The following is a 22,503-nucleotide window of genomic DNA, read 5'->3' on the forward strand; positions in this document are numbered from 1 at the left end:
TCATAATATTGTCCACGCCACACGAACAAGTGGCAGGAAGGCTGAGAGAGATCAACCAATTGAAAATCAGAGGACGGATTCACCCCTTCAATGCGTACGTGGCCGACCCAGAAGACGTGCTGCGAGGCATCGTTCACGGACTACCGCCCGGAACCACTCAGGCCGACCTGATGGCAAACCTACGAATACGGACACAAGGGGTGAAGATAGAGAGAGCCAGAATGCTGGGCTCTTCGAAGTCAGCAATAATAACTTTTACGGGTGACGTGCTCCCCAGGTGTGTCTATTTTATGGGTGCGGAGGCGATCTGTTATCCATACAAGCCTACCGTACAGGTTTGTAAGATTTGTCGATCAACTGGACACCGAACCGACGTGTGCCCGACTCCGAACGCCAACGTGTGCTACAAGTGTGGGACGTGTGATCCTACTCAAGAACATGAATGTGCCCTGAACTGCGCCATATGCGGTGAAGAGCACGCTACAGGAGACAAATCATGCAAAAAGAAACTGAAAAATGTGGCCCCCCGAAAATCACGAGTGGAGACGCCTCGAAGACAAACAGAGTGTACCTATGCCGAGAAGGATTTCCCATCATTTGAGCAACACCAGCAGAAACCTCGTCGTTGGTTCAGCTCAGACCGAGAGGAAGCGACGCTTCAGACGCGGCAGGCATCTAGATCCAGCTCCAGATCACGATCAAGATCGAGATCATCATCAAAGACCCCGCAACAGCGGAATATTAGCAAGCCTGCGGAGGCCCCTGGCAAGCCAAACTTGAAGAAAACACCGAGCAGCAGCTTGGAAACAAGCTCCGCCCATGCCAGGAAAGAAGAAGCAGTAGCAGCAACCACTGGCCTGAGTACGCAGGACGTACAAAACAACCAACCAAACAAGGTGAGCTGGGCGAGTCCAGTGCCTCCCAATGTTCCTGCAACTGATAGCCCACAGTATAGGAAAATTCTAGAGGAGAACAAAAGATTAACACAAGAAATTAAACAGCTTAAAAATCAAATGACTGCGGAGCGGAAAGAGTATAAAATGGCCATCTCGTCAATGGAAATCAAATTAGAAAATGCAATTAAGAAAATACAAAACCCAGGGTCGATAGGCAACCCCACCGTGGGCAATAAAGAGGCGCGAGAGCGTCTAGCCCACATGAAGGATAGTGCAGAAACGAGCGCGGAAACGATAGACGAAGACTCGTTCGCTAATCAATCAGAAAGCAGTGAACTAGTGAAGCGAGTGCAGACGCAGGTTCTAGCAAACAGGGAAAGCATAGCTACTTTACATAAACTTCTAAGTGATTTCATGGCGGAAATGAAAACGTTTGTCGTAGAAGAACTGAAAATTCAGAGGCAGTATGTTAACGATGCTGTGGGAGGCTTGCAGAGGGCACTAAACAAACGCTCCATGTCCGCTCCAGGTATTGACAAACCATCCAAAGCGGGCCGCGACAGCATGGGTACGACCATGCAGCATGGCCAAAAATAATATAAAAAGTGTAGAACATTTAGAGATTTGGCAGTGGAACTGTCGCACTTTTCACAAGCGCGCCGCAGCACTCCAAAATTACATGAACTCGGTACCAATTCAGCCAGACTTAATATGCTTGCAGGAGGTTGGGCCCAAGATGGTCAAACTGCAGGGATATTATTGTTTGCAAGATCCAAATTATCCCCGCGTAGCCTCGCTGGTTAGCAAAAGTATTGCAGCAAAGGTTGAGCACATAGAAAGTCTGCGGATAAATCATCAGATAATCACCCTTCTTCCTCTGAAGAGAGGCAAAGTGAAAACCGTAATATTAAATATATACAGCCCTCCCAAAGAGAAACACGAGGACTTTAGTGCACTGCTTAAAAATGTCGTCGGTATTGCAGGGGCGAAAGATCGACTTGTGGTATTGGGCGACTTTAACGCACCCAGCACCACATGGGGTTATTTGAGAGATTCCCCTAAAGGAACACGTCTCGAACACGCCGTATCCAAACTAGGATTGAGCTTAATTACTCTACCCACAACACCTACGAGGCTGGGTAACAGCGTAAGTCGAGACACGTTCCCAGATCTGACATTCACACGTAATGTTAACGACGCTAACTGGACAAACCTGGAAGAGAATCTCGGCAGCGATCACTACATAATCAGTATTTCCCTCTCAACTCCAAAACTCCGCAGGGTCATAGGAGACGTGGTGATCACTGACTGGGAAAGATACAGACGACGTGATCCCTCACCCGACTCTGTACCGGAGTCAATTGGGGAATGGTCAGAGTACATAATCTCAGTTCACAAACAAACATCTAAACGTATCACAAGAACAGCAGAGACTCCTGCAGTCGACAGGCACCTGCTCCACCTGTGGGAGAGCAGGCGCCGTATGCTGAAAAGGTGGAAAAACCAGCGACTCAACCGGAACCTTCTCCGCAAAATCGCTGCTTTAGGAGAGGAGGCAAATCAATACGCTAACAAAATTGCAACTGAGGGATGGATCCAGTTCTGCAGTTCACTACAGGACACTCTGAGCACTGCGAAAACTTGGGCCATCCTAAGGAACATGCTTGACCCAGAAAAATCAAAATCGGCCTCGAACAGAACACTACAACGAATAATGCATGATTTTCCGGGCACAGAGGAGGAGTTAATACAAGCACTTAAGGACAGATACATAGGAGAGAATACCGATAGTTGCAGTATTGAAATGCAGTACACTGGTGCGAAAAACGAGAGACTCGACGCCCCAATCACCACGGAAGAGGTCTTTGCGGCTGCCCAAGCAGCCAAGAGAAATTCTGCCCCTGGCTCAGATCAAATCACAAATGCAATGATAAGGAACCTCAGCCATAAGGTTACAGAGGCACTGACAAACCATTTTAATGACAACTATTGGCTCAAAGGAAAGATACCCGAGGAATGGAAAGTAGCCAAAATTATTATGATACCGAAACCCGGGAAGAAGCCCTCCCTGCAGGCACTCAGGCCCATATCTTTGACGTCATGCATGGGAAAGCTTTTTGAAAGGGTTATTCATAATCGGCTCCAAAACTTTATAGAGGACAACGGCCTTTTTCCAGCCACTATGCTGGGTTTCCGCAATGGCCTCTCTACCCAAGACGCATTTCTCCTATTACAAGAGGAAGTATTGAGCTGTATACCAACAGGAGGAGAACATCTAATACTAGCCCTTGATTTAAAAGGAGCATTCGACAATATCTCGCATAAGGCCATCCTAACAGAATTAAACAACATGGGATGTGGTACAAACACCTACAATTACATTAAGGCATTCCTCACAGAAAGGCGGGCTTCGATAAGCGTAGCACAAGTCACGTCAGACGCTTTTGAGATGCCAAACAAAGGTACCCCTCAAGGAGCCATCCTCTCTCCCCTGCTCTTTAATATCGCCATGTTAGGACTCACGCGAGCTCTGGATGGAGTTCCGCAGTTAGGATACACTCTCTATGCGGACGATATCACCCTATGGGCAACGCGTGGATCTCTAGCTAGCAAAGAGCAGACATTTCAAGAGGCTGCAGCAGCAGTTGAAAACTTTGCGAAGGCAAGCGGGCTCAGCTGTGCCCCAGAAAAATCTGAAATTATCAGGGTACATGGAAAAAGATACAAAAGTAACGGAAGCATTGACATAAACATTGAAGGTGTCAAAGTACGTGAGGTGACCGTCGCACGTATTCTGGGTTACTGGATTCAAAGTAATGGACGAGCGAATCATACAATAAACATATTAAAATCAGTCACGAAACAAGTTGCACGAATGATCCATAGAATAACATATCACAAACAGGGCATGAAGGAAGGAGACACAATTAGATTAGTACAGGCACTTGTACTGAGTAAGGTTACGTATAGTCTTCCTTTCCACGTGTTAAACAAATCAGAAGAAGAAACCATCGAGTCCATAATTAGGGGCGCCTACAAAGTGGCCATAGGGCTACCGGTAAGCACACCAACCCAAAAGCTTTTGGACCTCGGTATATATAATACATACCCTGAGCTAAAGACAGCGGTACTGACTGCGCAGAGAAATCGTCTAAGTCAAACGAAAGCGGGGAGAGAGATACTTTCTAGGGTGGGCTTTCCGCCATACCCCCAGAACATGGACGAGGTTCTTGTAGAAATCCCGGATCCCGTCCGCAGCAAGATCTCGATCTCACCGCTGCCCAAGAACATGGACGTAAAAACAAACAGAAAGCGCAGAGAGGAGAGAGTGCGATGGCTCCGAAAAACATTCAAAAACAAATCAAATGTTTTGTATGTGGACGCTTCAAGGTACAATTTTAAACGGTCAGTTGCATCAGTACTTAGCAACGACAACTGCATGGTGACATTTGCATCACTGTACACTTCCTCGATCGCCAAGGCAGAATGCTTTGCCATTGCCCTTGCAATCAAAGCGCAGGAACAAAGAGATGAACCGCAGACAACTATCATTTCCGACTCGCAGGAAGCGTGCCGTTTCTTTTTAAGAGGCCGCCTTCCGTTAAAAATAAGCAAGTTCTTAGGCGGGAGCTTGACGAACAAATACAGACTGATCTGGTGTCCAGGACACGCAGGCCTGGAGGGGAACGAAAGTGCTGACGCTTGTGCTCGAGGGCTCACGAACCGAGCAGAGCTTCAACAGCACATTCAATCCTTTGAAACACTCCAGGAGGAAGCTATCGAGGAGGATAATGACCCATCCAGAATGGCCCCTCGCGAAATTCTTGCTAACCAGCGAGGCATGCGACAAAAATACAGCGCCCCCCACAAATCATTAGAAGGGGAGGACGCAATTGACCTCCGCCGAATTCAAACGGGGGTCTTTCCTAATCTTCAAAGGTTACACAAAATTTTTCCAACGCTGTATGGGCATGCTTGTCCGTGGTGTGGCGGCTCGCCATCGCTCTACCACATTTCGTGGGGATGCCTAAAACGACCACCAAATTTAGATACCTTTTTAGGTCAGTACAAGCTTTGTAATACTTTCGAGCAATGGGAGGCACAGCTCGCCAGCTCTGACCCAGAGATGCAGCTTGCACTTCTGCGGCACGTCAGACAGACGGCGGCAGCCAGTGGAGCCCTGGACTTGGGGCCCCACCCATCAAGCTCATGACCCCTGTCCCAAACCCTTGCAAATAAAGTTTTTCCTTCCTTCCTTCCTTATGTCGCCTTCGAAACATTGGCTTCCGTGAGGAAAACAAAACCAGTTCTCCAAACATTGGATCGTGTGACGCAATCTGTCCAAGAGTATTCCTAGTAATCTCATGTGCGCTTCAGGTAACATACATTGCTATCCTTAACTCTTACTTATTGGCTATTGCATCGTTGAAAGAAGTGAAAAAAATGACAGGATGATGCAAACTATAGGCAATGGATGTAATGACATCATTCTGTATTTCGCCTAATGTATCCATATTATCATGTATACTCGAGCACCAAGCAACTGCGGATGCACTGCAAGTTGATGAAGAATTCGTGCGTGAAAATAAACGATAACAGAAAGAAAGTAGGCGAAGAGAAAACGTTGATAAAACGACAACTATATCAGCCAACGAAATCACCCAGATCACTGAGCTCTTTTCGAATCTTGTCGTCAACTTCGTCTCTTAAATTCATGTCTACAGAAAGCACTGAAGCTTCTTGTCAGTGCTTCCGGTCTTTGTATGGTAGTCCGTGCTTTTCAAGCATATGACTTGGTTACTTGGTAAACGCGTTCACAGCAAGAGTGATCGACAACTTTCGTCAGCTAATATTTTGGCCAATGATGATGCGAGAATGTCATTAGCGAAGCCGGCTGACCAATGAGAAGACGCACTTAGAAATGGAAGGTTTATGAATTTGGCCCCAGTCTCGAGCAGCTGCTGGAACATCTCCAGGCCCCGTACAAGGTAGAAATTAAAAACACGTGTTCGTTTGAAGTGACCTCTAGACCCTACTAGCTCGGCGTTGACGCTTTGGCGGTTTGGTAAGCCTTGTGTTCAGCGGCCATCTCCCCATGAGAATGCAAGAAAACAAACAAAAAAATAATCAGAAAGGCAGTTTACTTGGGAGATGATAAGTGGCTAGTATAACTAAACACACGAACCAAGCCTTGTTCTGTGTGTAGTTCCCACAAGGTAGCGCTTGGGCCATCGTAGCACAGAGGACTACGGGACTATCCGCTAATGAAGTTCTCTTGTCGTGTCCCGTGCTGAAGTCCTATAGAAGCACGGCCTCTTTGTCAGCTCGAGGTTGGTGTTTATGGCGAAACAGCGACGGCGAAGCACACGAGACCGTGTTTTTCTGGGCGGACTCACTATGTTCTAAGCACTTCCGGCGACGCCACCAACTCGTCCCTTATCTGAGCATCTTTGCTAATGCATCCACGAGCAGGGGCTTTCACGTGCAAGCAGTCACTGCAGCCGGTCGCACCTCATCCTCGCATTTCCTCTCCTGCATGGTTTTTTTATTTGCACGAGCTTCTACACTCTATGTTTATAGCATCGTGTGGGGAACTCTGAGCCTGTGATTTTATACATTTCACTGTTTTGCTCACAAGTGCCAACTGGCCTCTTCCAGGTTGCAACAGATCGGTTGCCAAGTGTCATGCATTTTTCGTGACGAGCAGTCATGTCTTGCAATAACGTTAAACGCTTTGTTAGTGTGTGAGCTTTATTATGAGGCCGTAATAAATTTTGTCGCTTGTATTTCGTTTACGTCGCGGAATTCTTCGTAGTCTGCTCTAACGTTGATACCGATTTTTCTTACAGCCAACTGTGAAAACATGCCGAACGCACTGTGCATGGGATTAGCAGCCGTAGATTTTTCTGAACTGTCTAGAACGACCTTTTACCTACTTAGGTGGCTACTGTTTTTCGTGGTGCACCTCTTAATTATCTGCACAAGCGTGGAGCTGCTTTGGTGGGTGACCCAGAGTGATCATCATTGCAAAATTATAACAAGGAGAAATCATTTCGAAGGTAGATTGAGTAAAGCCGGACTCGCCTATTAGTGAAGCTGAAAGTAATTTTTGTGGCAGCTAATACACCGTTTTTGCATTTAAGCTTAGTTTAGAGCCATGGAGGACCTGTTCGAGACACAGCTGTGTTAAAAGTGCATCCACCTCAGAACGAATAATTGCCTCCACTGTGCGGCAATGCGTTTTTTTTTTGGTTTCTTTAAACTAATGAACAAAAGTGTACGTCTGAAAAGATGAATGTTAAGTTTGGAATTCGAAGTTTATTTCTAGTTATTGAGTAGAGGATGTCCTAGCCAGCAGCGTTCTTTATGTACCGACGAAATTATTTGCACTAAATCCTTCAGTTTAGTGCATTTTGTAATGTCTTTTTTCTAATGCCTGATGTTTAGAACCTTTATAAAATATGATGTTTGGATCAGATCAACACTGATTTACTTGTGTATCTTTCTTGATTGCGCACTATTTGTAAAAAAATTGTGTCAGCTCATGTACGCATTCGTATGAAAAAAAAAATCAGGAAGTTCATTAGTTGTTAGGTATTAAATTCAGCAAATGAACAACCATCGGCATCAACAGTTGAGAGACCACTAGCTTAGACAAAACATTTATTTTTTCAGCAATTTGTGACTTTATTTCGTGCAACTGCATAGCTAATGTTTTTAGTGCGTGGCAGAACAGGCCATAAATCAATGTAGTGGGAATACTCAGCTTGTTGCAGCGTTTAGTGGTCCCTGAACTGTCGACGGGTACTGAGCAAGCGTATCGTGAAGAAGTCCGTACCCACAACTCTGTCAGCACTGCTTACTGATCTTGCCTCGCAGTAGTGATACAGCTTTAAAACACTGTGCGTGGATACTTCACGTAGACTATGACAAAACACGCTGTCTGAAACACAATTGAGGAAGTGCACCTTTGTTCTAGAATAAGGCGAATTGAAATTAGGCTCGTTAAACTACCATTTAGCATCCTGAAATGAACGTATTGCGAATATACAACAAAATAATAATTTCCAGTTGGCCTATTTTTCGTTAATGTGTTTCTTCAGTAGATTCTTTAATAAAATGTAAGTTGACTGTTGTTTGTCTCAGTTCAGAACAGAAATTATTCTTGTCGATATATTTTTTTCTTCTTCCCGTTTTACTCCTAGCCCTTATGTACATCGTTAAGGGCATCGTTACTGTTCATGCCATTGTCTTGGAACAGTTTTTCGTTGCGACCTAATTATCCTGTCTCTTGTTTTCTTTTGTACCCGTGGTGGAACATAGTTCTGCTAAAAATATCTTTTTTTTTTTGCATCATAAAGGTACGGGTTCTTTTATTCATATAACTTTCTAATTATAAAAAAAGAACTGTGTAAACAAAGTAGCCATGTTTGTTTTCAAGCAGCTACAACGCAACACTTTTGAAAAATAGATATCCCAATGCGGTCGAAAGCACTCGGAATAACTGCTCTGTTTATTTTTCATAGAAATAGTCTGTTTATTGTTTTAGTTTGCTTAGGGGCGTTAATGAGACTGCTTTGCAAGGCAGTATTTATTTATTCTTTTTTAACGTCAACATAGAAACGGGAAACAGCTCGCACTTATAACAAGCCAATTGTTTAACGTTTAACTGTTCATATCGAAGTATGCTTGGTGTCTCCACACGCTAGTATATATATATATATATATATATATATATATATATATATATATATATATATATATATATATATATATATATATATATATATATATATATATATATATATATATATATACGTGTGATACTTCCGAATACATGGAATACGGAAGTATCACACTTCAAGGATCGGTGTTCCAATAGAGTGATTATAGCCTGTTGTAAGATGGGCTTCCGTAAATATCTAAATACCAAACACTCAGTCAGAAGTGGTCGAGCCTCATTACGAGTGCCAGGCAAAGTTGCTTATCGTCCATTAGTGCTCTCACAGCGACAGGGCCATTTGTCAAAACGCTTCAAGGCATCAATACTTTTCGCTTGGTTGAACAGTTGGTTGGCTGTAAATGAACGTCTGTTGCTGTAAGCCTCTTTCTACTTCGCAGCCCGGAATGCAGTTTTAGATGAGGGACACGCGCCCACGTGTTATTTTTGCCCTATATCGGGTGGCTGAGCTATTTTATCAGCTACGCAATGGGCGCTTCGTCGCTTGTTCGGTTCTCCGAGGCCATGTCGAAATACTGTGTGGTATAGACGACACGGAGAGAGGTGTACACGTTATTTTCGGGCTGGGCACGTTATATTGGCTCAGCCTAATGCTCGCAAACTTAATAGCCGCAATGGCTTCGTATACGGTGGAATCTTTCTCTCAGCCGCTTTTTAAAACATTAACATTCAGGGGATTATAGATATTGATGTTCCGTTTATCAACTTCTGGGCCTAAACAATTAGCATGTTAGGTCAAGATGTCGATTATTAGAGGGAAGCAACTGGCACGAGTGAAATATCGATGAAAATGTTTTTTTTAAATAAATAGAAAAAAGTGCACATATACGTCTGAGGTGAGCCTGTAGAAATATATTTAGTCTTTGTCATCTAATATAGCATAATGCAAGCCTGAAGGTTGTGAATAACTGTGTATACAAATATCAGCTGTGACACCGACCATGGCAAATGCACTGGAATTTGTATCGATTATGTTGATATTAGACTTGCCACGTTCAGTCTGTAGCGAATTACGTCACGGCTCATGCCGAAAGGTCAGCGCAACGGCCCGTGAACGCGAGGCCGGGCCGCGCAGTCCAGCAGCCATTGGCAGCGCAAGTGGCAGCCTTCAGGACAACCAGTTTTTAAAGCCGCAGGGTTTCATGTTAGTAGAGCATGGGGAAACCAAGCGCCAGTGTCTACGGGAGCCGCAACGCATGGCCCTTCGGCCAGCGTGGAAACGATGGGCAGTACATGGATTTACCTACCCTTCGTTCTTTCGGCTTTGTGGGAACCTGCAGCCGCTTTGTCGCAAGGCTGTGTTCGTAAAAAGTACAGCAGTTCCATTTCATAACATCCACCCATTGACGTTTCCCAACACAAATCAGTTCGTGAGCCATTAATCTATGTCGAAGAAAATCCAAAACACAGCAATAAACAAAGCCACAAGTGCATTCCAAGCCGCAAGCACGAGAACTACACAAATACATGTGCTAATAATCGATTTTCACGGGGTCGAATGTTCCCCGTGTCGCAATTTTTTTTCTAGCAAACATTGTAAGAAAATCTACTCACTGGACGTGGCCTCCGGGATTAGCTCTAGCAACACAGCACTTTGCTGGAACAGATCTTGGAGTCCAGCCAGGGAAGCGTACAGGCAGACTCTTTTTCAGCGCACAATTGGGTCACATGACATGTGTGTGACAATTCATGCCGTGCCACCTCAATATAACTCATCTTGCGTAGCTCCCGCAATTGTAGAAATATATCAGAACGTCTGCAGAACCCGTCATTCAGTGCAAGTTATTTTCTAAGTAGTGAGTTCCGCATAATACGCCCTACTCACACTGTTTTAAAACTGAGTGGACAAAGAAAGGCAGTCTAGTAGCACACTTTAAGGGGCTAGAAAGCAAGGATTGCGCAAGAAAACACAAACACAAAAAACAGCACTCTAAGCACACCAGCTGCCGTCATCTTTGTCTTTCCGTGGTGTGTTTTTTTGCGCGATTCTTTTCTTTCTGGAAATAAAAAGCAGTGTTGATCTGGTCTACAATAGCGTTATTCATATATTTTAAGTTTTTTTTATTTATGGGTTGAGGTTCATTTTTTCTCGCCGAAACACGACAAACATTGCGCAAAATTTCTGAAAAGTTGCGCAAGAGCTGTTACTGGTATGCCAGGTGCATTCAACGTGCATTTCACGGTACTCGAAAAGACATCAATCACCGAGTAATCGATACGGTAAGGTCGCAGTCGGGAAAAAAGTGCACCAAATAATGAAACCTTGAATAATGGCTGCGTAATTTTCACCGGGTAGCTCTTGGGGACGTGATGTGAGAGTCGATATTCACAAAACTTCTCCTAAAGGAGAATTTAAGTGTGGAAAAAAGCGCTCGCAATTTGTAGGCGATGCTGCCATAAACTAGAGCTAAGAAACTAAATATTCCGCAGTAAACAGTGCCGGGGAGGGAGGGGGGGGGCGACTGTTTTACATGGCAGATCGATCAATATCTCCTGCGAATTTCGAAACTCACCTTCGAAACTATCGCACTCTATGACGTCATGGACCACTCCATAGACGCCAACCTGTTGCACACTATTGTTTACTACCGTGGGTTACTGCAAACCTCCTTGGTTACTCCTGAGAGAAAGCTTGCATATACATAGGCTGACCTCCTATCACTTACAAAGCAGGGAAGTGGGGGCACCATGATAGTCACGTCCGTCCTGTATCCCTTTTTTGTCATTGTCTCGCGTTTAAGACCTAAGAATAAATACGAGCTCCGAAACAGAATCATGGTGCGTTTGTTTATAAGTTATGTAAAAGAGCCCCGCACGTAGGCTAGCTTTCGAATCGTAATTTTATATCACAACGCAAAGGGCACGCATGCCGAAAAGGAAAGGTTCGACGTGCCAACCTAAAGTATGACCTTTGGCCAAGCATTGATTTAGGATTATTGACGAGGTTTGTAAGAGCGTTGAATTTTTTATTTAAAACCAGGGTTTCGTACATGTGTCTATCGTAACACCAGCTATCTGAAACCACGGTCGCATTGGAGAGGCGTGAGGGCATTCCTTCTCCGGCCGTGCTGAAACATGAAAAAAGGGGGCTTGGTGTCACGGAAGCAAGCAATTGTGATTGAATAGGATGATTGTAGTGGCAGTAATGACCGTGGGTGGAGCTTGTATTTATTGTTAAGTTGAAGGCGGCTATACTATACTTCTGATGAATCACCATATCTGAACTGCAGAAAGCAGACAAAAAAGGAATTACGAGGCTGCTGGTGTCGTCACAGTCTATAAAAAACGTCGAATTGAGGAAAACAGAAAAAAAAATTACGCTACCATATATATCACTCCATGAATTAAAGCCTCTCCTTTAGTATAATGACACTCACTTTTATTAGCTAGCTTTATCTGAACACATGCCTCATATCTGGTATGTAACCGACAACGGCTCTCTAATGGCCAATGTTCAAGGACTGTTTCATCGCGGAGTGGCTCTTTGTGACTAGGGTTTCGTAAATGCGGTGCACAATTCACGTTCTGTTTTTATACCTTCACAATGTAAAACAATGCAGCTGGGATACTATTGTTACAGTGACGGCGGCTGATGGGCGAATAATACAAAACCCCGGTATTCGGCCATTCAGTCAGCTTTGTCATCTGCCGGCCGCCATTGTAGGTACACGAAGCTTTTCTGTAATATATTCAAGAGCAGTATTTCTTTGTTTACCAATAAGATCAGATTGCGCCAAACTATGAAATTTATCAAAGTATTCAATTTTTATTTATTTTTATTTAATAATACTGTCAACCCTCGCTTGAGGGTCAAAACAGGGAGGGAGTACAATATGAGTACAAACAGAACACCTAAAAAAACCACTAAGCAATAAACACAGAAAAACAGAATGAGCGTTATTACTCGATGTAACGAGCTTGGATAAATTATACCTCTGCTTTTATGATACTCACCAGCAGATGATAACGTGACTTTAATATCTATGTAATACACGAGCCACAGGAACGACGGGTGCCCACTAAAGCAGCCTGCGTCACGCAACACCACTTCCGAAATTGTCAACAAGGGGTGGCTTTTAGTGCTGCGTGCGAATTTTCGGGGGTCATGAGCGCAGCATGGGCACGGAGACTTGTACGCAGTCTCGTTGTTAGTGAGCTCAACGAATTTTCGCTGTCGTGTACGCCGCGAAATGTCACTTTGAGTTTTTTTTTCTGCTGTCTTATTATCGCCAACTTCAATACATTTCGTTGCTTCCTGTGGGCTCCCCGTACCTTCGACATAAAAAAAAAAGGATTGGATAGATGTGAATCTACGTTGGAACCCAAAAGACTACGGCGGAGTGCAGGACCTGCGTATTCCGCCAAACAAAATTTGGAAGCCTGACGTGCTCATGTACAACAGGTGAGTGGTTGATTACAACAAATTTAGATACGTGTTAAAGCTCTCATAAATTATGTTTGGCATAAGACAGACTTGGAGTAACCAAATTACAGTAACGAAATGAGGTTCACTAAACTGCTTTTTGTCGTTATGAGAAATGTAATGAATTATTTCAAGTGATTAATTGAAGAAGATTTCTCATTACTTTCGCAAATAGTTTGATTAGAATACAATGTGCTCGCTTGCTTTATGGCATTTAAAATTGTCCAAGAAAGGAAAGAGAATAATAAAACAATTAAATATCAGTGCCAAACTTCAAGCGTTGGAGCGATGCAACGCTGATCGAAACTGAAAATTCACCGTAAGTGATTAACTTGTATGTATTTCTTTGTATATGTGCTGTAAATCAAGTGTACAGCTAGTGCATAAAATATAAACTTTCTTTATTTCAAGTAACATCAAATTGAACTTCAAAGTAATTTCATGACTTTTTTTTTCAATCTGCAGCCATGTAATCACACAGCATTGATTAATCCCAGCAGACAGTGAAACCAAGGAAGGAAAAGAGAATGTTAGTTTTAATGTTTTAAAGAGGCACCGCGACGCTTTTGCAGCGTGGTCAGACACGCAGCCGATTGATTGTCGAGGCTCTTGAAAATACGTGAGCCAAACACTACAGAGCATCACGGGGCATGGAATTTACTATTATTTTCAATCTGAGCTAGAAAAATGATGCCGTATAGCCGGAGAGTGGCACACCGGGCTCGTGCCATTATGATTGTTTGGAAAAGTTTTGCAGGGCCCCTTTATTTGTATGTTAGTAACGGTGATGTAGATTTGAAGAAAGTAAAGTAGGTGAAAAAAAACAACATGCCGTCGACAGGGATAGCACCTGCTACCTTCGTGCTACGCGCCAGATGTTCTCACCAATTGAGCTACGGCGGCACTTGTCTATGCCTTCCTTGGCTTTTATTATCTGCTTAATTTTGTTAGCGTTGCGTAAAACAAACGAACGAGCTCTCGAAATTTCCTTCCTTCGTGTACTCGCGTTATATTATTAGGATCAATCAGCTGTAGTTTGTAACGTAATTGAATTACCTTTTTGGACTAACTTTGCCTAATCTCGCATACGATCTCAAAGAGTCACAAGTAATTTCGCAGACTGTCGTAAAGAGTTTCTTTTTCTGCAAACCAGTTTAAACATTTCGATTGTCGATTTTTATTGTTTATTTCTAATAAATGCAGTTCTCTTGTGCAGAGCGCCGGCTAAGGGTCCGAGTTTCAGTGCAGATTTAGCAGCAGTCTCTCAAGTGACCGCACCTAACGTATACCACCCCCCCCCCCCCCCCAGCAAACAAATAACGAGAAAGACAGTTGAGTTACAACGTGCAGTATAGCGTGCACGCAAGATCGCGTGTGTCAGGCCAAGTTTTTTAGGCAAACCGTGTGCTGTAAAGCTGCTTCGTCGAATAGTAAGGTGCACGCGGTTGAGTGTGACCTAATCACCAGTTGCAGCACCCTCAAAGATGGTTGAAAACAATAAGGTGTATCCAGAATATCTCTAGTTGGACATTACTTCCGTATAGAGCGCTACATCCTGATAACATTGTCTATATCATCGTCATTTTTTTCACTGCAACTATAACTTCAAACAGTTCTAATCTTTTTGTAGAACACAGAGGTATCAACCGAACCGAGGTGAAAGTTGCCTCAATTACACCACAACAACCAATACATTGAAGTGAAAAAAAAGAGCTAATCAGATTTTTCAGACGCTTTCTTTAAGAAAGGCTGACAGTATAAGAATGCGTAAAGCAGTAGACTTGATTGATGAAAGAAGAAATAGCATAAAACTTCATTCTAGACATTATCGCCAGATTAATATTTTTTATATATTTGGTACTCGCCTTAGTTCGCGAAAAGTTGAAAGAAAAATTAAACAGCTTCATTCGGCAACTGCGCATGAGTAGTGAGATATGTAACGAAATATCACTTCATTACCCTAACTTTATAACATTACGTTCGAAATTTCACCAAACTGTTTTCGAGCATTTTTAGGTACTTGTTAAGAGCATAGTGAATACTGGATACTGCAGTGTCCAAAGGTTCGTCCTTGATATTTGCCGCGAGATACATTGCGCTGCCGCCTGGTTTGCGCATTCGTTTCAACCTCAGCACACACACTTGCTTGCAAATAGCAGGTTGTCAACAGGTTCTTGCCTCGTGTTGTCAGTACTTCAACTTGAGGCTGGGAGTTTAGACGTAAGGCAAAGCGAGTGCATTTAAACCTCAGCTTACGAATTATTGGGGCCGAAGAGGCCGGAGGAGCATATTCCTTTTTCGGAAATTCCTTGCATTAGTATATTTCTTTTTTGGAAATTCCTTGCATTCTGATAATTTCAGAACACACTTGCTTAAGTAACAGCTCCGTCGTTTTGCGCGGATGATAAAACAGTGGCCTAAACTAAAACAGAGGGACTAAGATAAATCGCGAACTAAGACACGGCGCATAATTTCGGTGCTTACGTTAATGTTATCGCAGCAAATTACAAACGGAGTGAGCCAAGGCTGATTTCTCCTGTCGAAACGTTGACGCCACACGGACCGCTTCATCGTAGAATAATTCGTTAAGGCTTTCATGTTTATCTTCAAACGTCTGGCTTCAACGATTCTACTTTCGCGAAAAGGCAGCTTCGTTGGACGAAAGGTATTTTCAGCATCTTTAGAGTTTGCAGGAAAATAACTACTAAAAACTATTTCGTAGCGATTAGTTCATACACGGCGAACTGTGAAAAAAAAAAATCCGTGACAAGAAGACAAGGTAATACATCAAGTATGCGTACATCCACAGCGTCTTCCGGAGAAAATTAATGAGTGGTTTTCAATTTACTAGGCATTGACAGTGAGAAACCCTTGGTTGAACACTCAAAGATGAACTCTACCACCTGGAACTCTTCGCGGTGCTTTTAATGCATGGCATACATTGCTTAATCGCCCCAATCATAACACAGCTGCTGCGGCTAGTAATCGGCATTCGATATCTTGTGCTTAGCTAGGTAACGCCATATGCACTCAGTCGATGCTGGCTGAGTTATGCACATAGTTTAACTAACGAACTCGTATCTGGTGTTTCGTTCACCCCGCTGCCTCTCCTCCCCCTATTTCTCTCTGCTCTTCACCCTGGTGCTCGTCTGCGCATGCGCAGCGCGGACGAAAAGTTCGACGGCACGTACCCGACCAACGTGGTCGTGCGGAGCAACGGCAGTTGCAACTACATCCCTCCTGGCATCTTTAAGAGCACGTGCAAGATCGACATTACGTGGTTCCCTTTTGACGATCAGAAGTGCGACCTGAAGTTCGGCTCCTGGACCTATCACGGTTATCAGCTGGACCTTCGTGTCAACAGTGAGGAAGGCGGGGATCTGACTACCTACATTCCCAATGGCGAGTGGGACCTGATAGGTGAGTGAACACTGCTGTCTATACCGCCTATGTGAGCATCGGTATCTGCCCAATAACCATAAGATAAGGTCACACTGTACACCTTACTCATGCACTCAATAATCCACTTTCTTTCTTGCTTAGCGTATCACAGTCGACCGGGCACACCCGAAGTTAAACCTCCTTGCTCCTTCCTCACCCTTCACCTCCCACTGTATCCGCACCCATTCGGTGACTTCCCACTCGCACGACCTAAAGCTGTTCCAAATCTTGAGAACCACGAAAATCGTCCTAGATTTGACAAGCTGTGCAAAGCGTGCTTGTTGCGTGCGCGTGCACCACGAAGCTTTCGACATCGCCTCGTTTCTACATCGTTCCGCAATGCCCGCCTGCTCTGAATTTGACGAAATTATTTTCTTCTCCTGATTGCGTAGGAACAGTAAATCTACGCGCCGGTAATGACGTAATCGCGATCGCCAGTTCAGGGTAGAAGGTAAATATAATCGCATGACGACGCAGCCGGCGTCTTACTTTTTATTTACTGCTCTCTCTCTTCGCGAGCTATTACATTGTCATACGCCACTTAACAGTAGCAATATACACGACTCGTTATCCCTATAGACTGGCAGCTGTTACATGGTGCGCAATAACCGGACCGGGATAATCGATACATCACATCTCGACACGATTTTTTCGCGCTCAGTTACTCAATATTTCGAGATGCGCTCCCACTATACGTCGCTTATCAAGATGGGCCATCTATAAACGGTGTATGACAAGCACGCTACTTAACGCAAAGGAAATCGATACACCTCACAGAGCTCTCGATTTTCGCGATTGCATTCGCCCACTCTCAACAAGTGCGACTTATAAGAGGCTTTACTGCTTCAGTTTGGTCATCCGTGTAATTCGCCTAAGAAGACCGACTTCACCGCCACTGGGAAATCTTCTCTAACACGACTGGCTCACCCAACTCGCCATCGCACGAATTGCGGGAGACGAAATCTGTTCGCATGGGGCTCAATCAGCTTGGGTTAAAGAGGATGTTAAGAATGGTTAAGAAGATGGTTAAAGAGGATGACTTAATGAGCTACAAAGACGCGAGAAAACGCCACGTGCCACGCACGCTGAAAGATACAAAGAACCAGAGTAGTGCTTCTAATTATACAATGAAGAGGTCGAATACGTCGAGTATTTGTGACAAATCCCTCCATCATAAACCGCAAATACAAGTCTATTAAGTTCTGAAATTATTTTTGAAAAAAAAAAAAACGAGGCTAGCTCTACACCTGTGAAATTTGAGTGAACAGCGGAGAGAGCAAGGTGGCGAACGTAGATGGAGCTTCTCCTCTTTATTTATTTATTTATTTATTTATTTATTTATTTATTTATTTATTATTTTCTTCTTTCTTTCCTTCTTTGTTTCTTTCTTTCTTCCTTTCTTTCTTTATTGATTACTTGAATATTTTTCTCTCTCACTCTTTCTTTTTTATTTGTCTTTTCATATACTGCACTCTTCCTTTCTTTCCTTCGTTCCAACTCTTACATCACTCATCATCCCCACTTCCCTTTCCCACTCCATTGCTGTACTAAACAATGCATGACTATTTTATGCTAGCAGCTGCCTAGCACATGCCCACTGTCAGAGGCGCAAAGGCTATACTATACAAAACTACACCATGCTTTACTCTCCTGCGTCCTCGTTTCCTACCTGATCACCGAACAGCATTCCTCCTCACACCAAACTTTGTTTTTTTTACCACTACCTTGCTATTTTACACTACGCATTATATACTATGCTGGCAGTTGCTTGGCACTCACCGCCTGGGACACACACCTCGCCGAGTATTCTTTCACGCGACACCGGCCTTACTCCGAGTTTACATAAACACCTGTGAAGTTAAAAAGTTGCTCAAAATGTTCTTATTTTTCTTTAGGTCATTATTATTGTTTTGTTTTGTTCTTTCAATTACTATTCTTCTCCTGTTGTTACTCCACTTGTTCTTCGTTTCTGATACCGCCCTTTTGAGACCCATCGATGTTCTGACGATCCACTAGTCTGTTCCAGTGTTCCCCAGTTTCCTCGAACCTTCCTTTGATTTCTCCATTGCCATTTTTCTCTTTGATCTTTTTCTGATCGTATCGACTCAAAATTTCTCCTCACCCTGGTTCGCGGCTGCACCTAAAACAAGGACTAAATTGAACGCTTCTTCTCCCATCTCCGTTGTGTTTCGAGAGGAGCCCTAGAAATTCGACTACTCTTCGCGACGATCCGTTATTTACCCATCTACCGTGCTCTTCGAAAAAAAAAAATCGCTGATCTGAAGGGTGAATTCTGCTTCGTTTGCTCTCTCTAGTTCCCAACAATGAGATCCGTGTTGTTTGAACACTGTTCGCGAGGTTCGCTCGGTTGCTGCTTTCGTTCGACGTTGGGATCGATCGCTCCAACTTATCGGTGTTTGCTCGAGCGCGGGCGGTTATCGCAAATATCATCTCGTGTATGTGGAGAACAACGAGTGTACCGTACTTAGTACACCAAGAAAGAATCCCACTGTGCGTTGCCCAAAAAATTTTCGTGAGACCTCAACTGAGGTTTGTACCAGCTGAAAAGTGTGCTTCATCGGATAGAGCATGCGACAAGAAAGAGAAGATTTCAAAAACAGGCAAACAGGCCTGCTGTACAAATGTGATGAGAAACTCACGAAATGGCTTTCAACACCTGTTGACGCTACGCGACGTGTGAAATGATATTATTACGGAAGACATTTTCCCACTGAAAGTTTTATTATCCTAACTGTTACAGCTGAAACTTGGTTCGACGAAGCGATGACCGCAGTTTCATTTTCTGTTAAATAAAGAAGTTCGTAAAATAAAGAAATAAATTATTCGGTTCGTCACAAGCCCAAATAGTAATCTATACTGGTATCACGCAGGCACTTTTGATCACGATCGGTGCCCATCTGAATCAGGAGATAGGTCAATTTCGATCGCAATCAGGCACGACTTGGATCGAGAAATTCGCGATCGCTCATCGCGACTTGACTACCGCCTGCGCAAAACTCAATCCGGATGAGGTTGTACCGTATAGCAGCTCGGACTTGCTGATCGCGATCAACAACTCTGAATCGGGTAGGCCCTCATCGCCATCGAAAGTACCCATGTACCACCGGTATTAGGGACAACCGAAAGCTGCCGCGGCATTTTATCTGCCCCAAAGACATGTCTGCATGTCTGCGCACGTGGGATGTCAACTGGGAGGCCAAGACATAGCGCCTCGAAGTCACGGCGATACAACTGAGATATACTTTCACCTGAAGCTGCGGAAAGCTGCCGATATGCAAACAGGAGGGAAAGTGACGCAGTGGTTGTGGAAGCAGGCAGAGTGAGAAAGAGAGGAAGGGAAACGCTGTTTGGGTGTTCTGCGCGCGAGAAGTTCGGTGAGTGGAATTGTTAGTCCCGTATCCTATTGTCGCGGCCCTCTATCGTAGCTCTTTTCACGAGAACCTCAGCCGATATGGATACCCGGCCGCTGCAGAGTTGGAGGCAGTGAGCTTGCCCGTGCCTCAGCCCGAACATTACTCTTCCGGACCTCCGAACACGGCATATCTTACCCACACTCGGCTTTGCGTATCTACCCTCTTGGAATATATAGCGAAGTTAAACAACAGTAAAGACAACAAAGAAAAAAAACCGCTCCAGGGCCGAACCTCAGTAAAGAATCGCAGAGCAAGAAAAGGTGTAAGCCGAAAACGAGTGCCGTTTGTTGCATAAACAATTTAACAGCCAAGGAAGGAAGGAAACTAGAGGGAAAAGAAAGGCAAGGAGGTTAACCAGCCTATAGGCAGCCGGTTTGCTACCCTGCGCATGGGGGAGGGATGGGGGAGATGAAAGAGAGCAGAGAGGGAAGATAGAAACAGCACATTTGGCAGCACATGCGCGCACACTCAGTCATAGTCCAGTCTTGTCTTTCGCGGTGTGTGACATTGCTGTTACAGTCGCTTGTTCAAGTCGGTGTCGCGTAGGAATTTCAAGAGAGCTTTCGTCGCCTTCTGTTGCAGTGTCTTCTCTCGGGCACTTGACAGAATAGTAACCACCGTGCCACTTCTGGAGCATTTACAGGGAGAACAAACCACCACCGCTGCCCCTTATCGCCATTTGATGCGTAATCTGCCCTACAAAGCTGTCACGCCCGTTCATCCGTGCACGAGCGCAGCGTGCGGCTTCGTCAAAATAAAACTGATGATTGATTGATTGATTGATTGATTGATTGATATGTGGGGTTTAACGTCCCAAAACCACCATATGATTATGAGAGACGCCGTAGTGGAGGGCTCTGGAAATTTAGACCGCCTGGGGTTCCTTAACGTGCACCCAAATCTGAGCACACGGGCCTACAACATTTCCGCCTCTATCGGAAATGCAGCCGCCACCGCCGGGATTTGATACCGTGACCTGCGGGTCAGCAGCCGAGTACCTTAGACACTAGACCACCGCGGTGGGGAAATATAAAACTTAGATTCGTGTCTTACAGCGGCTATAGGTGTTCCAGCGAGATAGCATTGCAGCACACGTCAGAAAACACTTGCCTATGCTATATTTAAAAGAAATAACTGCATTTTTACCGATAACGGGTTTCGTGTTAGGGTAGCTTAGTTCACTTGAGTTTGTTACGACCGAACAACTGATTACCATTGAAGAGCAATCAACTGGTATTCAGACGACTTATTGCTAAAATAAAACGCAAGAGCAGACAACCAGTATTCAGATGACATCTTGCTATAGAAGAAAAAAATGCCATAAATATAGAGGGTCAAGTTTCTCCAGTCAAATCATAAATTATAATTTATATATTCGAAGAACGTGCTTTCTTATTACCGTCAATATATATTCCAAGTGGATTGAACATGACAAGTCTAAGCGCTAACGAAGTGAATGGACGCGCATAAAAAAGTAGGAGAAGAAAAAGAGAGAGAGGAAGAGATATAGAGAACTTCGCGGTATGCACAGGAACACGCGCTACATAAAGGATCGAAATTTTCGATAGCATGAAATGAGGTCACTTAGTAATCCCTAACGAGACAAACATACAATAAGAATGAGACTTAATAAAGCGCTATAGAGAGAGAGAGAGAGAGAGAGATTAATGAAAGAGGAAGAGACAAAAAGGACGCTATTTTCTGCCTCCCGTCGCGGGGGCACGGCTCAGCGCCTTTAGGGATCGGGGAAGGGGAAGTAAAGATGATAGGAAGAAGAGAGGAGGGAAAGAAAAAGTGAATGGCATGGCAAGAGAACGTCTTGTCAGTACAGTCAGTAGTGCGAGTGTAAAGAGTCCGTCTATAAGGCGGCGAGGTCCGCGCAAGCACAGAACTCGAGGAAGGCTCGAAGGGCTTTCGTCTTCGAGCGCGCGGGAAAAAGTATGTCTTCCATTGTTTCGGCAGGTAGTCCAAGCAGACGATAGCGGCTTACCAGTGCGCAACGCTCAGTGGCCAGGTCAGGGCAGGAGCAAACAATATGCTGCAGCGTTTCGTCATCACCGCACCTTCGGCACGCTGGCGATGAAGAGCGACCCGCGGAATACATGCGTGCCGCAGGCCAGACGCTGCCAGTACGCAGGCGAAGCAACAACCGCCGCTCGCATCTGTCCAGGCCGGTCTCCGGAAGGGATGGTGGAGGTTTGCCGCTTGCCACCCGTGTGTCAGGGTGGGCCGTTGGTAAGAGCTTCCGCAGTCGCTGCCGTGAGTAATCCGACTGGGTTACCGCCTTAGTGACTGGCGTGTCGCAGTGGTGTGCTGCCTTAGCGGCGGCGTCAGCCTCCTCGTTGCCAGCTATTCCAACGTGCGAGGGAAGCCAGTGGAGGGACAGGCGCACACCACTCTCTTTGATGGCGGTCAGTTTTGCGTGCAGCAACGCCACAGTTATGCCTGCTTGGTCTGGTTGGAGCAGCGCTTGTAGGGCTGGTCGGGAGTCGCACAGAATCGCCACAGGCAACTGGGGTAACGTGGCAGCAAGGTGGTCGGCTGCCAAGTGAAGGCCGGCCAATTCAG

General features: G+C 44.7%; 1 protein-coding gene across 2 annotated transcripts in view; it reads left to right on the top strand.

The window, feature by feature from the left end:
* Window positions 1–22,503, top strand: part of LOC119181506 (nicotinic acetylcholine receptor alpha6) — a 342,354-nt gene that overhangs the window by 270,347 nt on the left and 49,504 nt on the right. For both annotated transcript variants that reach the window (XM_075888955.1, XM_037432764.2), the window contains exons 4-5: window positions 12,930–13,039; window positions 16,224–16,480. In XM_075888955.1, coding sequence (XP_075745070.1) covers window positions 12,930–13,039; window positions 16,224–16,480 — 367 coding nt within the window. The remainder of the gene's footprint in view (window positions 1–12,929; window positions 13,040–16,223; window positions 16,481–22,503) is intronic.

The sequence above is a fragment of the Rhipicephalus microplus genome, chromosome 3 (assembly GCF_043290135.1).
Source record: "Rhipicephalus microplus isolate Deutch F79 chromosome 3, USDA_Rmic, whole genome shotgun sequence".
Classification (NCBI taxonomy): Eukaryota; Metazoa; Arthropoda; class Arachnida; order Ixodida; family Ixodidae; genus Rhipicephalus; species Rhipicephalus microplus.